Raw genomic sequence first — 20213 nt, 5'->3', positions numbered from 1 at the left:
TTCTGAAGAGTCACGCTGCATAGAAAGAGTGGAACAACAGAAATACCTGTGAAAGATAATTTGATGTGGGACACTTGCTATTAATGTTACTCCCAGTAAAGAAGTGCAAGATGCTCCGTGGCCCTGAGGATGTTCACAAAGGTTCTCTTAATGGTAGCAGCTTGTCTCCACTGGCGGGGAATATCAGTATTTCCATGTTTAATGACTGGCTTCTCAGAGGCCAGTCAGCTCAAGAAGCCCACTCAACAATGTCCAGGGTATAACTATTCCAATTTCTGGGCATTCATATTGACCACAAAAAGTCCAGGCTGACCCCAGTACAGAGAATAGAATCATAGAATATCAGGGTTGGAAGGGACCTCAGGAGGTCAGCTAGTCCAACCCCCTGCTCAAAGCAGGACCAATCCCCAATTAAATCATCCCAGCCAGGGCTTTGTCAAGCCTGACCTTAAAAACTTCTAAGGAAGGAGATTCCACCACCTCCCTAGGTAACGCATTCCAGTGTTTCACCACCCTCCTAGTGAAAAAGTTTTTCCTAATATCCAACCTAAACCTCCCCCACTGCAACTTGAGACCATTACTCCTTGTCCGGTCCTCTTCCACCACTGAAAATAGTCTAGAACCATCCTATCTGGAACCACCTCTCAAGTAGTTGAAAGCAGCTATCAAATCCCCCCTCATTCTTCTCTTCTGCAGACTAAACAATCCCAGTTCCCTCAGCCTCTCCTCATAAGTCATGTGTTCCAGACCCCTAATCATTTTTGTTGCCCTTCGCTGGACTCTTTCCAATTTATCCACATCCTTCTTGTAGTGTGGGGCCCAAAACTGGACACAGTACTTCAGATGAGGCCTCACCAATGTCGAATAGAGGGGGACGATCACGTCCCTCGATCTGCTGGCAATGCCCCTACTTCTACATCCCAAAATGCTATTGGCCTTCTTGGCAACAAGGGCACACTGCTGACTCATATCCAGCTTCTCGTCCACTGTCACCTCTAGGTCCTTTTCCGCAGAACTGCTGCCTAGCCATTCGGTCCCTAGTCTGTAGCTGTGCGTTGGGTTCTTCCGTCCTAAGTGCAGGACCCTGCACTTATTGAACCTCATCAGATTTCTTTTGGCCCAATCCTCCAATTTGTCTAGGTCCCTCTGTATCCTATCCCTGCTCTCCAGCGTATCTGCCACTCCTCCCAGTTTAGTATCATCCACAAATTTGCTGAGAGTGCAATCCACACCATCATCCAGATCATTTATGAATAGACCTCACAGGAACTACACTAGACTCAAGTGCAAGAACGTACCCACTCTAGGAGAGATTATCCACCCTGTCCAACCTAATATCAACATTACACTTCAGTCCGCAAACTACTGTAAGAACTTACCTTCAGATCTTGGGCCACATGTCAGCCTCCACTTATGTGACTCCCGCACACAAGGATGCACCTCAGATGCCTTCAGCCATGGCTAAGAGCAGCGTATACCCCAAATACACAGCTTCTGTAGATGAATCTTAGTGTCTCGGAAGGAGTTGACTCTCTTACATGATAGGAAAGTGTGCCTGAGCTGGAACCCCATTTTTGCATCCAGAACCTTCAAATACACTTACAACAGATGTGCCTCTGTTATGATGAGGAGCCCACCTACGGGAGGAGACAGCACAGGGCAAATGGTCCGCACAGGCATCAATGCTCCATATCAATATCCTGGAACAAAGAGCAGTACAATATGCTTGCCAACACTTCCTTCATATCCTAGGGCATCTCTCGGAGTAATGTTGGACAACAGGACAACGATGTATTAGGTTAACCAACAGGGCGGAGCAAGATCCCCAGTCCTTATGTGCAGTCGCTAAGGATAGACATATCAGCAGACGATCTACCAGGCCTCCAGAACACAATTGCACACTCCCTGAGCAGACACTTCTGACAAGATCATGACTGGGACCTCAAAGACTGTCTTCTGCAGCATCTTCCAGACCCTGGGTCAACCAGGAGTAACTCCAGTACATCACCCTAACCAACATGAAATATCTGTTCTGCTCCAAAGAGGGTTACAGACACAACTTTGTCAAGGTTGCCCTGGTAATGCTATGGTCCCATACCCTTTACGCTTATCCACCTATACTGCTAATCCTTCTTATGCTGCGCCAGGAATGAACAAGAGCTATCCACCTAGCACCTGCTTCGCCAAGACAGGTGTGGTATTCAAATCTTATCCACCTCTTGAAGGTAATATTTCTCAGGCTTCCTGTCATGAAGCACTTCTTGACACCACTCGGGGGCTGTCATCCATGCAAACCCCTTCTTTCTGAATCTGAGAGCATGGCTCCTCAATGGCCCTCAAGCATGGAGCTAACCTTTTCAGATAAAGTTCAGTCAGTTCTCTTATCTAGTAGAAAGTCCAGCACTCAAAAGACTGACCTCTAAAAGTGGAAATGCATCCTATCCTGGTGCTCCCTCCCATCTTTTCAAGCATTGGACGTTGAACTTGAACTACTTATTAGAACTAAAAACATGGATTGTCTCAATAAGCTTTATCAGAGTACTTCTGGCTGTCATCAAAGTCTCCACTCACCTACCTTGGGGCTTCTCAGTCTTTGCCCACCCTATCAGTCAGATTCCTCAAGGAATTACCCCACTTGGTTCCTCCAGTTTGACATCCAGCTCCCCAATAGGACCTCAATCTGGCTCTAAATGCCCTAAAGAAACCCCGCTTCCAACCAGTGGCTACTTGCTCTTCCTCAAGACTTTGTTCCTAATTGCCATCACCTCAGCAAGATGAATGGGGCATCTGGGAGCTCTCATGGCTGACCCACCATACACCACCTTTTATAAGGACAAAGTCATGCTATCCAAAGGTTTCACTGAAATATAACATTAACTAGGAGATACACCTTCTAGTCTTCTACGTAAAACCTCATGCATGCCAAGAGGAATCAAACCTTAATTTACTGGATGTCAGAAAGGTCCTTGTCTACATAGACAGGACTAAAACCTTCGGGCCTTTCCCATGCTTTTTATATCATTTGCAGAAAAGCTGAAGTGCTAATCGATTTCCGTACAAAGGCTGCTTAAATGGATTTTGGGTTGCATGTGGACCAGCTAGGAAAATGTTGGGATGCAGGCTCCTCACAGAAAAACGGCACATTCCACTCGAGCTCAGTCCACGTCTGTAGCGCTACTGAAGGATATTCCCATAGCAGAAATCTACAGGACTGCTTCATGGATCTTCTATACATGCCTTTGCCAAGCATTGTGCCATCTTATCTACTTCCAGACATGACACCTCTTCTATGCCCTCGTTTGAAGCATGACGTGCTACTCTGCACAGGTGTGGGCCTGTGGACAGTATTTTTCAGTTTCCAATTGAGAGCTCCTGAGCATGTGCACATCCTGTGGTGGAGCACCCATAGGGACAAGACATCTTGAACACAAAAAGGCCATGCTGGTCAGACCAAAGGTCCATCTAGCCCAGTATCCTGTTTTCTGACAGTAGCCAATGCCAGGTGCCCCAGAGGGAATGAACAGAATAGATCATCATCAAGTGATCCATCCCCTGTCGCCCATTCCCAATTTCTGGCAAACAGGCTAGGGACACCATCCCTATCCATCCTGAAGAACTCAAGTTATTGTAAGGTGAGTAACATATTCTTGTTATGGTCCACCAAAAAGGAGGGTTCTATAAGATTGTGTTGGCTATAGAAAATAGTGTCTCAGTACTTGATCCTTATTTTATGTTCAGGACTGATGACGTGCTGGCAGTTGCTAAATTCCTGAGCACTTTACATCTTACCAGAGGATACTGGCAAATCCCATAGACAATGAGGCACAGGAAAAACCTGCCTTCATAATTGATTTGGGTTTTTATGAATTCAAAGTGTTACTGTTTGGACTAATCACTTCAGAAGACGCAGTTCAGAGACGCTTGTTAACCAGGTGTTACATAGGCTACAAGATTTTGCATGTGCTTATATTGATGTTATCACCATTTTTAGCAGCACTTGGCAAGACCGCAAAAATCATGTGGGGTATTATGTTGTGAAGACTCAAAGATGCAGCTTTGACTGTGAAGGTGTCAAAATGAAAAAAAAGAAATAGCTGATGGCCATTATCTAGTCATTGGGCGGGGCAAAGTCAAATTTGTCCTGACCCTCTTAAACTGGAATTTATTATAAAATGGCATGTACTCTGAATTAAGAATTTATGGCTGACCCTCCTTACATGATATTTCAGAGGGACATGGTAGTGCTGAAACTTATCACCCCACGTTCATCTCAGGGTGGTTGGTCTGGAATTCCACTTGAATTGGTCCACCTGTCTGTTTTCCGAAAAACCCCACTTCATCAGGAGAGATGAAGGGGCATACATTGGACATTTCCAAAGGCCAGTCCAGCTCATCACAAAGAATATCTAAATGGATAAGTGTGTCTCACTGTGATACCAATTAGCTGATGTACCTCTCCCACTAAACATCTGTGCTCACTCTTTCAGAAATGAGCCAATTTCTGAAATATAGAAGGCATATAGAATATAGATATGGAGGAACCCACAAACTTTTGTCAAGCATTATCCATTGGATGTAGCTGCCAGGGCAGATGCTAAATTCAGGATAGCAGTACTGCAGTCCTTGTGGGACTGATGCCGCTTATACTCACTATCCCACCATCCAGAAAGGATATGCCTTGCCAGTCACATATAATGGAATCCACAGTGACACATACTCAAAGAAGAAAGATTATTTACTCAGCAGTAACTTTGGTTCTTCAAGATGATGATGTCAGTGTGGATCCCGGGACCTTCCCTTTCAGAATACTCTGTTAGTAGGGCTTCATGTTGTGCGGGAACTAAGGGGGAGTTGCATATTTTTCGCCTGTTCGTCCATCACACAGGAGCATGAGGAGAAACAGGTGCATGCACCGCCCCAGTGAGCACTGCTTTTCAAAAGAATCTGATTGTGCATGCCTGAGGCACATGTGCAATGGTGGGATCCATGCTGTTTACAACATATTCAAGAACCAGTTACTGTAGGGTAAGTAACCAGTCTTTTCAGGCTGTCTTCAGTCTCAGGCAGATGTCACTGCATTAGTTTATATCCAGTTGACATTTTGAATGTTTTCTTCACAACCATAAGGGCTAGTAACTTTTTATTAATAAAAAGCTTTGATTCTGAAGCTCAAACATATCCACTTGGGAGAAGTACTGGCTTGCTGAACCACCCTAAACTGACCCCTGATATTATGTTTATTCTGGATATATTCTCTCAAATGCAGCTTTCTTTCTCTCCTTCATTCATGACTGTCTTAATTAAATAGCGCATAGACTTTCTTTAAACAGCACAAACTGTATGGAAGCAATCAAAGATAACAGTGATCTCTAATCACAAAACCATCTTATCACAAATATTCGGAATAAATTTTTGCAGGAACACAGTCAACCACCAAAATCACACTTGCCTTAATGTTTTTTTTACCTTCCTTTGTTCCCAGTAATCTCAAATTCTTGGGGGGGCAGTGTTTTTTTGTTTTTGTTTTTTCATTTCTTCTTCAACATTCCTACAAAGAAGTCTACTGTAGGACTCACAGCCTAGTCATGCAGTCGCAGATCATCTTTTTGAGCAATAGCTGTCAGTTGGAATGTGTGCGCAGTCTCCCCAACATTCCGTGGATTGAGTGTATAAACCCATCACTACTCTGTTCCTGTCTGTCCAGCCACAGAACTTCTCCTTCTCTATATTGCTTTCGTTTTCATATAATACATAGTGTGTATATGTACTATAGCATATAGCATGGTCTGGTGGTTAGAGCAGGTCTTGTCTATTTAGACCTGTAAGCTCTTGCAGGGTCAGGGATTGTCTCTATGGGTACATCTGCACTGCAGTAAAAGACCCGCAGCACAGCCATGGCTGGCTTGGGTCAGCTGACTTGAGCTCATGGGGCTCGGGTTGTGGGGTTTTAAAATTGCGGTGTGAATTTGCGGCTGAAGCCTGGACTCTGAGACCCTCCCCGTTCATGGGATCTCATAGCCCGAGCTTTATCCTGAGCCCAAACAAACATCTGTCCTGAAATTTTATAGCCCTGCAGCCTGAGCCCTGCACACCTGAGTTAGCTAACCCAGACTTGCTGCCGTGGGTTTTTTATCACAGTGTACACGTACCTAATGTGTCTGTACAATGCCTAGCACAGTGGTGGTCTTATCTCAGTTGGGACCTCTAGGCATACCATAACACAAGTAAAAATTAAGTGGTTTAGATAGCTGAACGTAGTATTGATTTAACTTTTGTAGCCTTGGGCTATTTTCTGTCAGTTATTTGCTGGGTTTTGGGTTTCCTCAGGTCTTGTTTGTTTTTACAGACCCGCAATGACCCTTCTTCTCCTCTGCTTTGGAGCCCAGCTTAAAAAAGAGGTTTCTGGAGGCAGAGAGGAACTGAAGGATTGTTATAAAGGGTGTGTGTAAGATGTTAATTATTAAAACCAGAAAAGGATCAAAAAGTCTGTGTAGTTGTAGTATCTGAAACTAGTTTTCACTCATTTTTTAAATAACTACGTGTAAAGTGTCCAGTGTCCCTTTAATCTTTAGTTGGCATCAGAGCCCATGCAATAACATCTTTAAGTAGTCTCCCCTCCTATACATCAGGCAGAGTCCAAAGGCTACCTCTCCACCCCCCTTTTGCCTGCCCTCCACCCTGGAAGCCACCATTGTTCCACTCCAGGAGGACAGGACAGTAATGCTGTTAGTATTTCTAAATGCCCAACTTATAGATCCCAACGTTAGTGTTTTTTGTTTTTTTTCCCCAGTACTAACATATTTATAATTTTACAGAATACCCTGGCAGTGGAGAAAACATTGACATTTCCCAGGAGCTTTCCCCCCCAAAATCACTCATCACCACAAGATATAATTCTTCAAATAGATCTTATCCCCACCTAAGTACACCGTTAAATGTCTCTGATTCTGGGCACCATAGAGACAGAGTGAAAGTAAATGGTAAGATGGATATCATTTGTGGCTTGATAGCTTCGTGTGTAAGTAGTAGTAAATGTAAGTAAAAGGGAAATGTGTAGTGTGTCATGGCAGATGGATTTAAGCAGCATTAGTGGTGCAAATTCATTTATACAGTTCAGGTGTGTTTTGTTTACACATCCCTGCCATCCTGAAGAAGCTAAACCCAATTTACTTGCCTAGGTTACACGCTGCTGCTTGGCTTTTTTTCAGTTTCACTCCATAATGGTTCTTTTAAAGTACAGTAGACGCTTGTCTGCAGCAACCCCTTCTAAGAGCAGTCGCCGCTTATGAGCAGCATTTCCCCTGGGAACACTTTTCCTATTGTGAATGGTTGACGCTACCCTTAACAGCAGCAGCCACTTAGCAGCAACATAGCAAAGTATGTTGCTACTATTGAGTGTATACTCAGCTGTCTCTCAATCTCTCCTGGTCACCTTTTGTTTTTTTTTCATAACACAGTATGTGGTTTACAGCAGAAGTAGCCTTTGGTAAATACATTCTATTAAGTTTCTATTTATACGTAGCTCATAAAGCTAATAAATGATTGATAGATGTTTATAAATATGTGGTATACAGAGTCGTATGTGCTATAAGTACATCAGTAGAAGGTGTTCATAGATGGTTGTAAATCATGGTGGTTCTTCAAGTACTTGTCCCTATGCGTATTCCTCAACTGGTATACACATGCATTTCATGTGCCTGAGACTGGAGATTTCTAGAAAATAGTGTCCGCTATATCTCATAAGGGGAGCAAAATTTAAAATTAATAATAAATAGTCATTTGCTAAGTTTCTTAGAACATGTACCAGCAGGTGATTGCAAAGTTTTCCTTTTTAATTTAAATGTTTGTGTCCTCGTGTTTGATATCTGAAGATTAATCCCGTGATATTAAAGGGAGCTATTAGTGTGTGTTGATGTCTTTCACAAAGTGTCATGAGGCCTAGTTAGTAATAGAATTGACTGAATTGAGTTCTTTTGATGAATTAAAATGTTGTCTTAATGAGTCGAGTGCAGCATTAATGCCTTACTCAGCTTTCCATGTGTTCTTGGTCTAGAATCAAATGCCCAGTTCCACCAACTAAAATATTCACTGCCAGTTGTTCCTCTATGAAAGTACTGCCTTCACTTTGATTCAGGGCTTGCCTATGCTTGACATGCTGCAGCAGCGCTTCAGTGGAGGCGGTACCTACACTGATGGGAGAGTTCTCCTGTGGGTGTAAGTAATCCCTCTCCCTGGGGGAGGTGGTAGCTAGGTTGAGGGAAGAATTCTTCTATCAGGCTAGAACTGTCTACACCAAGGATTAGGTTGGCTTAACTGTGTTGCTCAGGTGTGTGTGATTTCGGCTCTGGCTACACTAGAGATCTTACAACAGCACAGCTGCTCCACTATAATCTCTCGGTGTAGCCACTCTAAACAAATGGGGGAGAGAGCTGTCCCTTCGACTTAATTGATCCACTCCCAGTGAGCAGCGGTAGCTGTGTCAGTGTGAGAAGCTCTCCTGCTGACATAGCACCATCCACACCAGCGCTAGTTGCATAAGTTAGGTTGCTTGGGAGTGGCTAATTCACACCCCTGAGCAACATAACGTACGCCGACTTAAGCTGTAGTGTAGCCATAGCCTTCATTCCTTATTCTAAATATAACTGTCTACCTAGACAAGCACTAGACAAAGTATAGAATACTAACCATCAAACAAAAAATGGAGTTGAAGCATTTTCTTCTCTCTAGCCTCAAAAACAGCCACAAAGTTTTGGCTTTCACAAGTTCTTAGGAAGAGCTGGAAGTAAAAAAGATAAATATATAAAGAGTGATGAATCTGGGAGTGGGTTGAGAATAACTCCAGATACACCACTCTACATATGTGTGTCTGACAAAAATCAGTTAGGAGGATAACTCAAAGTAATTAGCAAGGTAATAGCTTACTGATATATCAGGAAATAACAGAGCAGCAGTGGCCACTTTATTAAGGTTGTGTAACAGTTTACTCATTAAATCTCATTTCGATAACTCGTATCTTTCCAGAACTTTGAAGTTTCAGGCTGAAGGCCAGATTTGGTTTCTGCTCAAAAGCAACTCTTCGTTTTTGGAAATTTTGAGCAAAAACATTTCAATCATTTTTGAATATGAGGAGAGGTAGTAAAATAAACATCCCCAATATTTGAAATCAGTGGTAGCCATGTCCCTAAATTCCTTTAAAAACCTTGTTTTAGGTTCCTTGCTTAGCTTCCTAACTCCTGATGAGTGCGGAAGGGAACCCCTCATCTGCAGTATTCCCAAGGGGTGTGTGTGTGTGATACATGGCATTCTGTTGCTGTCTTGGGTACTGCTCACATGCTTAAAATTGAGCACTTGCTGAAGTCCTTTGCTAGATTGGGGACAAAGTGCACAATATTATGTAGGTCTGAGTCCTTGCCAGAGAGTTCCATATCGTAGAATTTATACAAGCTATTTACAATTTTTTGCCAGCCAGCACAATTCAGAAGTCCTGAAGAGTGAAGCTCCTTCAGTTTTCCATCTTTTTTTCCCATTAAAAAAAAAAAATACCCCACCTAGCCCTTCTCCCCCCCCCAAAAAAAAAGTCCAGGAAATTCATGTTGTAAACATAAAGGATGTGTGATTAATTACTTTAAAAAAAAGGGGGGGGTGAATTATAAAGATTAGATGCACAATTCTGACTCTGCCCTTTTGTGTTTGTCTTCAGTTGCCTGATGACCTACTGTTTCTCAAACAATATGATGCATTATACTTTCTTTGCAACTGTAGATGCACAAGTATAGCAGCTTATGATAATACATGCTCTTCATATGTGCCAGACAGTCCATAAAAGTCATACTTACACAACCTACAATTTATTTAGAAAAACACATGAAGGAATAGTGACAATTTGGTGACATAGAATCATAGAATATCAGGGTTGGAAGGGACCCCAGTAGGTCATCTAGTCCAACCCCCTGCTCAAAGCAGGACCAATTCCCAGTTAAATCATCCCAGCCAGGGCTTTGTCAAGCCTGACCTTAAAAACCTCTAAGGAAGGAAATTCTACCACCTCCCTAGGTAACGCATTCCAGTGTTTCACCACCCTCTTAGTGAAAAAGTTTTTCCTAATATCCAATCTAAACCTCCCCCACTGCAACTTGAGACCATTACTCCTCGTTCTGTCATCTGCTACCATTGAGAACAATCTAGAGCCATCCTCTTTGGAACCCCCTTTCAGGTAGTTGAAAGCAGCTATCAAATCCCCCCTCATTCTTCTCTTCTGCAGGCTAAACAATCCCAGCTCCCTCAGCCTCTCCTCATAACTCATGTGTTCCAGTCCCCTAATCATTTTTGTTGCCCTTCGCTGGACTCTCTCCAATTTATCCACATCCTTCTTGAAGTGTGGGGCCCAAAACTGGACACAGTACTCCAGATGAGTTGGACTAGATGACCTTCTGGGGTCGCTTCCAACCCTGATATTCTATGATACTATGAGGCCTCACCAATGTCGAATAGAGGGGAACGATCACGTCCCTCGATCTGCTCGCTATGCCCCTACTTATACATCCCAAAATGCCATTGGCCTTCTTGGCAACAAGGGCACACTGCTGACTCATATCCAGCTTCTCGTCCACTGTCACCCCTAGGTCCTTTTCCGCAGAACTGCTGCCTAGCCATTCGGTCCCTAGTCTGTAGCTGTGCATTGGGTTCTTCTGTCCTAAGTGCAGGACCCTGCACTTATCCTTACTGAACATGTATAGGCTTCCTAAATTGGCAGTTATCTTTTATAGTTAACTGCCTCAGTCCCAAGTTGTATCTAAAAGTTTGTGCTGATGGTTGAATAGAAAAATGTATACTACACAAAAGTTACTCGAATACTTAAATGAGAGAAGAAACAAATCAATGTCAATTAAAGATGTTGGACCATTCTGACAAACATTTTAGTGTAAGTAAAATAGTAGGGCTGTCAAATGATTAAAGAAATTAATTGCAATTAATCGAGTGATTAATTGTGCTGTTAATAATGCAATACCATTTATTTAAATATTTTTGGATTTTTCTACCTTTTCAAATATATTGATTTCAATTTCAACACAATACTAAGTATACACTGCTCACTTTATATTTTTATTACAAATATTTGCACTGTAAAAAACAAAAGAAGTAGTATTTTCAGTACAAGTACTGTAGTGCAATCTCTTTGTTGTGAAAGTGCAATTTACAAATGTAGATTGTTTTGTTTTTTGTTACATATCTGCACTCAAACAAAACAATATGCCTACAAGTACACTCAGTCTTACTACTTGTTCAGGCAATCACTAAGACAAACAAGTTTGTTTACATTTACAGGAGATAATGCTGCCTTCTTCTTATACAAGTACTGTAGTGCAATCTCTTTATCGTGACAGTTGAACGTATAAATGTACAATTATGTACCAAAAAAAACTCCATTAAAAAATAAAACAATGTAAAACTTCACAGCCTACAAGTCAAATCAGTCCTACTTCTTGTTCAGCCAATTGCTCAGACAGACAAGTTTGTTTACATTTGCAGAAGATAATGCTGCCCGTTTCTTGTTTACAATGTCACCAGAAAGTGAGAACAGGTGTTTGTATGGCACTGTTGTAGCTGATGTTGCAAGATATTTATGTGCCAGATACGCTAAAGATTCATGTGTCCCTTCATGCTTCAACCACCATTCCAGAGGACATGAGTCCATGCTGATGACGGGTTCTGCTCATTAATGATCCAAAGCCTTGCGGACAGACGCATGTTCATTTTCATCATCTGAGTTAGATGCCACCAGCAAAAGGTTGATTTTCTTTTTTGGTGGTTCAGGCTCTGTAGTTTCCGCATCGGAGTGTTGCTCTTTTAAGACTTCTGAAAGCATGCTCCACATGTCTTCCCTCTCCGATTTTGGAAGGCACTTCAGATTCTTAAACCTTGGGTCAAGTGCTGCAGCTATCTTTAGAAATATCACATTGGTACCTTCTTTGCATTTAGTCAAATCTGAAATGAAAGTGTTCTTAAAACAAACAACGTGTGCTGGCTCATCATCTGAGCCTGCTAAACATGAAATATGTGATAGAACGTGGGTAGAACAGAGCAGGAGACATACAGTTCTCCCCCAAGGAGTTCAATCACAAATTTAATTAACACATTTAGCATCATCAGAATGGAAGCATGTCCTCTGGAATGGTGGCCAAAGCATGAAGGGGCATATGAAAGGCATATCTGGTACGCATATACCCTGCAATGCCTGCTACAAAAATGCCATGCAAACGCCTGTTCTCACTTTCAGGTGACATTGTAAATAAGAAGGCATCATTATCTCCTGTAAATGTAAACAAACTTGTTTGTATTAGTGATTGTATGAACAAGAAGTAGGACTGAGTGGACTTGTAGGCACATTGTTTTGTTTGAATGCAGATATGTAACAAAAAAAAATCTACATCTGTACGTTGCACTGTCTCAACAAAGAGATTGCACTACAGTACTTGTATGAGGTGAATTGAAAAATCTGTTTAATTTTTTTTACATATAAAGTGAACACTGTACACTTTGTATTCTGTTGTAATTGAAAACAATATATTTTAAAATGTAGAAATACATCCAAAAATATTTAATAAATTTCAGTTTGTATTCTGTTTAACAGTGCGATTAAAACTGCGATTTGATTAATTTTTTTTAGTTATTCGCATGAGCTGACTGATTAATTGACAGCCCTATAAAATAAATGAAGAAATTACAACATGTCATATATCTGGGGCTGTACAGTATTGGTTTCATTGTATTTGTTTAAATAGTATGTTTTAATGTAATTATAAACTATATGCAAAAGAGGGCAGAGTTAAGTTTGCTTGGGCAGCCTTAACCCTAGCATTTTTTTAATTCATTATAAACTTAAAACAAATCAACATTGTTTCTGATATTGAATATGTATGAAGAGCTCGGTTTGTTCCCAACTTAACATAAGAATGGCCATACTGGGTCAGACCAAAGGTCCATCCAGCCCAGTATCCTGTCTACCAACAGTGGCCAATGCCAGGTGCCCCAGAGGGAGTGAACCTAACAGATAACAATCAAGTGATTTCCCCTCCTGCCATCCATCTCCACCTTCTGACAAACTTGTATTGATGCACAAGAAAGAGCGAGTTCAAAGCTTTCCTTCCACTCCTTGATTCCCTGTGTGGGGACTGGGACTAGGTCTGCACTACAGACCTATATCTGTATAACTATGTAACTCAGGGATGTGAAAAATCTATCCCTCTGAGCAACGTAGTTATACCATACCTTAACTATGTTGACAGGAGAAGCTTTCCTATCAGTGTAGGAGTATCTTCACTAAAGCGATACAGCAGCGCAACTGCGTGGTAGGGATGCATGCTGTATGTACCCCGTCACTGTGCAGTACAGTGACCGTTCTTGGGAGACGTGTCTTTTGGGCAGGTAGTGACTCCCAGTGGTGCAATGTTCTACAGCACTGTCTCCTTCTACAGGGTGTGGCTTTGAAATGTGTAACTGATCTCCTATTATCAAAGCAGTTACAACTCTGTAAATATTGAGTTATTGATAAAGAGCTTATTAAATTTTTAGGTGTTGCCACAGGAACTTCAGTGGATTTTAAAACAACACGTGACAGGGAAAAAAAATCTTTGGCCTCAAAGAAGATAAATTTTTGTTCCTCTAGATACTCCTACATCTAGCTGGGAATAGCATCACAAAATCCGTCCCGGTTTCAATAAATTCAGACCTTGAAGACACAAACTTTTGTTAGTTGTCTGGATGGAATTGGCCATCTCAGAGATGTGAACTCCTCATTCCAGAAACAAATATACTTTTCTTCCAGATTGTGGTTCTCACTTCTGCTTTTTCTACAGAAGTAGGAACAGGTCTCACTTAGTGGGAAAGGAATCTTGTGACTTTGTTTTTGTTTTGAGACACTTTCAGATATATTTTGGGAACTAAAATCTTAACGAATTCTGAAGGTTTTGATAAGGCAAAAGGTATTTTGGAGTAGCTATTAATTAGCAGATATGATTTTGCTAACTAATAATATACAAATTCAACACGTTCTAAGCCTACTACTCATAGAATATCAGGGTTGGAGGGGACCTCAAGAGGTCATCTAGTCTAACCCCCTGCTCAAAGCAGGGGCAATCCCCCAATTTTTGCCCCAGATCCCTAAATGGCCCCCTCGAGGACTGAACTCACAACCCTTGGCTAAGCAGGCTAATACTCAAACCACTGAGCTATCCCTCACCCCTGCATACTGTACTGTTACTTTAAACACAGATGCTTTGACATATTTTATATTGCCTGCAGTGCGTATCCCCAGATATACAGTAATTTAGAATGGCCACCCCATTTGGCTTTTTCCTGTAATCACTCTGACAGATTTATTCAATTTAACTTTTTGACACAGAGGAAGATACCTTGAGTGAGTCATCTACAGATAGTTTGCTTTGGAGTGATGATGACTGCAGTCAGGACATTGACGTAACCACTAACCCCGATGAGGAATTCGATGAAGAAGACAGTGACTTTGGGATTGTTCGGTGCATTTGTGAAGTGGAAGAAGAAAATGACTTTATGATTCAGGTATATGATTGTAGACTGTGGATGTGCAGTGAAGTAAATGTAAATACAGGAAAGGATGTCATCTGAAGCCCAACGGTGGAAGAATCTACGTAGGAATATGTGAGAGTGGATCCCTTACAAAATGTATCATTGCTCTGCCCTGACATCTCAAAAAAGAAAAAAAAAAAAAAAAAAAATTAGTTTAGCAGGGGCAAGCAACTGTTCCATGGTAGCAGGTGAACAAATTATATTTTGGTAGCTCACCTCAGAAATTCTTGTTCCATGTAAGTTCATTAGGACCATCACCATTAATGTTGCCTTTTTGAAAGTTTGAGTAAAATCTCCAGTTACTTTTGAATTAAGGGTGAATGGGAGGGGGGAAACATTGTTCCTACTTCTTTACAAAAACACTTTAAAAAAAAAAAAACAGAGCTACAGCAAAAATGGTTGAAGTTTTTAACTTGTCATGGACATAGTTCTCTTTGAAGATAGTGTCTTTGCTAGGTTAATATATTAAAATTAAAATGTTGAAACTGGTTTGAAACCTTCCTCAAGCTTCTGAGCATGCTCAGAAGCTATTTATCTGCTCATTTTAAAAGCCCTGCCTCATCACAATATACATTCACCATACTTGGCCCAGTCAAAAGGATGAACAAGTACAGCGAGTTAGTGCTTGACTCAGTTTACATGAGGGATATTATTAAATGCCTTAGTAAAATCCTCTAAAAATATTTTTTAACATTGGGGCAGGAAAAAATCTGATGGTGGTCTATTTTAAAAAATTAAACCTGCTCTTTTGGGTGCAGGTGGGTCCTGAAATTCTTGATGCATTATGTAATAATCTGCACATTCTAAGTTTTAACTTTTTTGAAGATCCATCCATTCAATCTGGATATACTACTCTCCTTTCAGCCTAGTTTGTAAAAATACCTGTTTCCAGCCCCACAATAGCAGCAGCAAATGTGGGACTTTCCCTTTCTCTATAAATATCCGCACAAGATTCCACACTTGGGGCTTCAGGGAGCTCCCCTAGCTCTTAAGTGCTTTGATGCTCTGAGGCATATGTATGTTGTTAGGAGAGATCTACCTACTGAATGTGCACCAACTACAGACCATTGGAGCCAGTTCCATACTAACTTCAATCAGCAAAAAAGCACCTGGCAGCCAATGTTTTGATTTTAACTGTTGTTGCTCCAGCTCTGTTCACCACTGCTCTTTTGGCAAGTTGCCTGGTATCTTTTGATCATTTCTCTGAATTTTGGCCAGTGGTGAAAATAATTGAATCAGTTCTGTGGAGTGGTTTGGGTTGCTGATACTTTGTGCCTGGAGTACCAGTTGTTAATGGGCTCTTGGCTCCCTTTTTGGGAAATGGTCAGTTTTAGGAATGTTTTTGAAGCTCCCTGGCTCACTTTTGAATCCCCAAACCCCTTTAGTTAGTTTGGCTTGGTTGCAAGACTTCAAGTCAAGTCTGTACTACCTTTTGGCTCATAAATGCACCCAATATAGTCTTTTATCTCATATTATATTTTTTAGTGCTTTGTTGATTGGTCATTATCTCTGACTGCTACTTTGTAATTCTGTTGCATGCAAAAAGGAGAATGTAAAGAAGCTCAACAATTTGAGAAAGTGTTAGTGGCTGGAATATCTCAATGGTAGGCATGGCTGGTGTGCTCTGCATCTGGGAGAGGAACTTGGCGTCAATGTGACTAGATATATGGGTTGTATATGCTTTGAAAGGATCATCTGGAATCAGTCCTGGCGGCTGCCATCAGATGCCCATAATTCTGGCCTGTTGCCGTTTCTGTTGACACAGACCTAGCAGATCTGCTTTACTAGGTGTATCAAAGCAATCTGAACCATCCATTTTGAAGCAGAGGTCTCCAAAGTAGTGATGATTTGATACCCTTGGTGCATTCGTGTGCCAAGTCAGTGGCTGAGCTCCAACTCATCTAATGAAAAATGCAGTTCAGGAAGCTCTGAGAGAGAGCTAGCTCTCCTTTGGTGCATCACCTTTGACTCCAAGCTTCCCAACTCAAAGGCTCCAGATACCCCAATCCAAGTAGGGAGCAGCATTTGGAGAAACTTGATGGCAGCAGTGCATGTTGGTGGAAATACTCAAGTGTTTCAGGTTAGTCATATAGTGTCATAATGGCACCATATTCAACGCCTAAATCTGTCAGAGCACTTGGTGGTATGGGACCACCGTTTATTCCAGCATCAATATATGTGCCCTAGAAGTAGGATTCATCTGTGCAAGGCAAGCTGGTCTAACACTCTGAAATAACCTTGTATGAAATATCTTGGTTCAGCTGACATTACTTGCAAAGCAGTGACAAATCTTGCATTACCCTCATCAATGCAAGAGGTTGAGTGGGGATAAGTATTTGCTGGGGAGAATTTTTCAGAGGCAGGATACATATCTGCAGCAGAGGAACAGAAAGACAGTTACTGTGCTCCGGAGGATCCAGTATCCCTCTGTTGCCTCAGATGTATAAAGCAGCTGGCTAAAACAGTTGGGTTTGAATCAGTTTCTGTCCTCAACAATCAAGCTTGACTGGTAACTTGACTGGAAGCCCTTTCTTTGCCCTTGCATCTTATTTCAGACCCAATTGCCTGAGAAAGTATGGAAGACACTGCAGACTTTTCTCCCCAAGTTCAAAGTGGCAGAAAAGAAATACACCTCACCCTGTTATGCCATCAGCTGTTTCTCTGGGATAGGTCTTGCATGGGGTGTGGATTAGGAGTCCTTAAGAAGCTGGAATAGGCCATTTTATGTCATAGGACATGAGGATTAGTGAGCAGGGTTTAAAAGTAGCTGAGTCTCATTAACCTTGCAGGAAACCAGTCTGGGACATAGGAGGAAAAAGAAGAAATCAGATGCTGTCTGTTGGAAGCTTTGAGGGGAACTGGCTGCCTGCCTTTTAAATATCCCTAGGTTGTGAATTTCTCGTGTCTTTACAATTAGAGACTGTTCTTAATCCTGAGGCAAAGGGATTTTAAATCTTTTGCTTACCTTAACCTCCGGAGCAGGGAGGATCAGAGATTGCTTTTGTTTGTTCCTGACTCAAGGGGTTGGGGACTTTTGTTTTCCTTGAGCCTAAAGAGCATTGAGAGTGGATATAAGTTGAGACATGACAAAAACTAGTGGTTTTATTTATCTTTTTGGTTGCCTGGATTCTTTGAGGATGAGTGACCCTTTGGCCAAAATCTTTCACACCACTAATGTGCACAAGCTTGGGGAGTCATGCTAATTGACTTAGCACTACCTGTATGCATATCTCTTCAGACTTGATGGGAGTTGCCATATCTCCTACCAGTGATATCAGACATCTTGACCCAGAAAGGCTTTTGCATGCTGCATCCTCACATCTTGAATGAGAGGATGCTGACTGACCTAACTTGTACTGTGGAAATGGGGAAAATCCTATTACAGTCTAGGAAACTACTTGTTAAATATTTTTCTCAGAAGCGGAAGAGGTTTCACCATGAGTAGCAGATTCTCTGCAATCTGTTTTCATATTATTCAACTTAGACTTCTTACTGTAGTTAACGTTTTTCAGTCTCTCCTTGTATTCAGCGGAAGTGTATGTGTCTGCCATCTCATCATATTACCCTTTTGTTGATTATAAATTACCATTATTTTTTAATCTCTGCTGTAAAAGTAGGCACCACTAGAGGGTACTTGTGCAGTCCCAATAAGGGTTTCTTTCTAAAACGTTTCTAAGGCTCAGCAGTGCCAAGGCTGCGTCTCCCATAAACTGGAATATATAGAGACATAATGTACTTTAAAAATTATAGCTCCTGAGTTACCTTTCTGTTTTTACAAATGTAATATGAAATTGAATAATGCAATCAGTACAGTAGCATGTATTTTTATTTTAATATTGTCTTTTATGTTACCATATTTTCAGTCTTTGATTTGCAGCAGATTTTTATATGGATAACATGTTTTCCATGGTAGTAGTTATTGGGATGGGGGACTGGTGTTGTAGCAGCTGCATAGGCACAATTAGTACTTGAGAACATGCAGGAAGTTGTTGGGAGTGATATACACATAATTAGCTTTGGGGTTGTCCTAAAATGATCAGCAGTGAAATAGTAATGTTTACGATTATCAGGCGTAGATGTCAGACTTAATGCCCTATAGAGCTGAATTGGGAAAGTTCACATCTCTCTATGCTATTGTTTCAGGCTATCTGCAGACTCAGGAAAATATAATTTCTTCAGTTAAACTGCTCTCCTATTTCATAGATGTGAGGGCTAGAAGTATAACTTGATTAGAAATTAAAATTTAGATGCTGGAGTACAATTTTCTGGCAAGGGGTGGATTTCTATGGTAAATTCTATTATTGCAAAACACAAGGGACCACCCACATATGGTGGTAGCTCGGTGTCTGTCTGTCTTCATTTTGGATGTCTCTATTACAGGGTCTTCTGGAAGGTTTTTTTTGGGGGGGAGGGGCCAAGAGCTTTTAGGGTTGAACTAATTTTGTTGGTTCACAAAAATAGTGATGGTGGATTGCTCTGGTTGGCTGTCGTGAGGAGGGGGCTGTCTGTCCAGGAGAGTGAAGCTGTCTATACTTCAGAGACGTGCCCAAAGGCATGGGTGAAGGGGTCTTGTGCATGGCTGGCTTTGTTATGGGAATTGCTGTAATTTGAAGAAGTCCATGGTGGTTGTGATATCTAGGTGGCGTTGGGTTATTTTCTTAGCTGCATTGCCTACATTGTAATTAAAATTGACTAGGACATCAAATCTTAGTTTGGTAGAAACGCTTAGTTATTTAAGTAATTGCCTAGACTCTCTATGCTTGTCTTGTCTGGGGAATTGTATAACAGAAGAATACATATGGATTTGTTTCACTGAATGCATCCGATGAAGTGAGCTGTAGCTCACGAAAGCTTATGCTCAAATAAATTTGTTAGTCTCTTAGGTGCCACAAGTACTCCTTTTCTTTATATGGATTTGTATTTCTCCATCTGTGTATTCACATACTGAGACTTCTCCTATTTGAGTCGGCCAGCTTTAGAAAGTTTCTGTTTTAGAAGGGTGCATCCTTGGATGCTGTTTTATGTATGTTTTTCATTATCCTATTGAGGTATGAGGGGTGGGGGAAGAGGGGAGAGACGACTTCTTCTTTATTGGGTACCAGCCTCTTTTTGACACTGCTTCTTGGAGCGTTCTAATTATTTTTGAGTCATCCCCCAAGCCACTCTTGAAAGAGTGAAAATCCTGTGCAGTTGGTAATCTTAAAGAAGAAAAAACTACTTACTTGTAAATCTGCATTGTTGAAGATATTCCCTCCCCCCCACACACCCCCAGAAGATTAGCACTCAGACCTCTACCTTACCTCACAATTTGGAAGCTCAGATTTGAGGTGTCTCCTCTATCTGCCCTCAAAGCAGTTATTTGGAGATTTGCCCATTCCTGGAGGAATTGCTGACTTCTGGTTTTTTTAAATGTGAGCACTCTAAATGCCAGTTAGAATGGGACAAAATGCTGCCTTTTCTTACTGCTCTGAAAGAAACCGGCTAGAATTTTCTGGGACCTCTGAGGTGCTTGTTGGAGCATACACATTCCAGGGAGCCCTTGTGTCAACGCACAGGTGTCTTGAGGCATCAAAAACATAAGAGCTAGAGTAGTTTATGCATGACTGTCA

The 20213-nt window shown here is 41.4% G+C and overlaps 1 protein-coding gene across 10 annotated transcripts in view; it reads left to right on the top strand.

Annotated features, from left to right (window-relative positions):
• PHF20 (PHD finger protein 20) overlaps nucleotides 1-20213 on the top strand; it is a 190047-nt gene that overhangs the window by 139197 nt on the left and 30637 nt on the right. For 8 of the 10 annotated variants that reach the window (XM_073310018.2, XM_073310010.2, XM_073310016.2 and 5 more), the window contains 2 exons: nucleotides 6816-6980; nucleotides 14402-14577. In XM_073310018.2, the coding sequence (XP_073166119.2) occupies nucleotides 6816-6980; nucleotides 14402-14577 (341 nt within the window). The remainder of the gene's footprint in view (nucleotides 1-6815; nucleotides 6981-14401; nucleotides 14578-20213) is intronic. The other 2 variants (XM_073310015.2, XM_073310012.2) reach the window with 1 other exon arrangement.

This window comes from Lepidochelys kempii, chromosome 13 (genome assembly GCF_965140285.1).
Source record: "Lepidochelys kempii isolate rLepKem1 chromosome 13, rLepKem1.hap1, whole genome shotgun sequence".
NCBI classification, from domain to species: domain Eukaryota; kingdom Metazoa; phylum Chordata; order Testudines; family Cheloniidae; genus Lepidochelys; species Lepidochelys kempii.
Note: the sequence above shows the minus strand (reverse complement) of the source record. Positions and strands in the feature narration are given on the sequence as shown.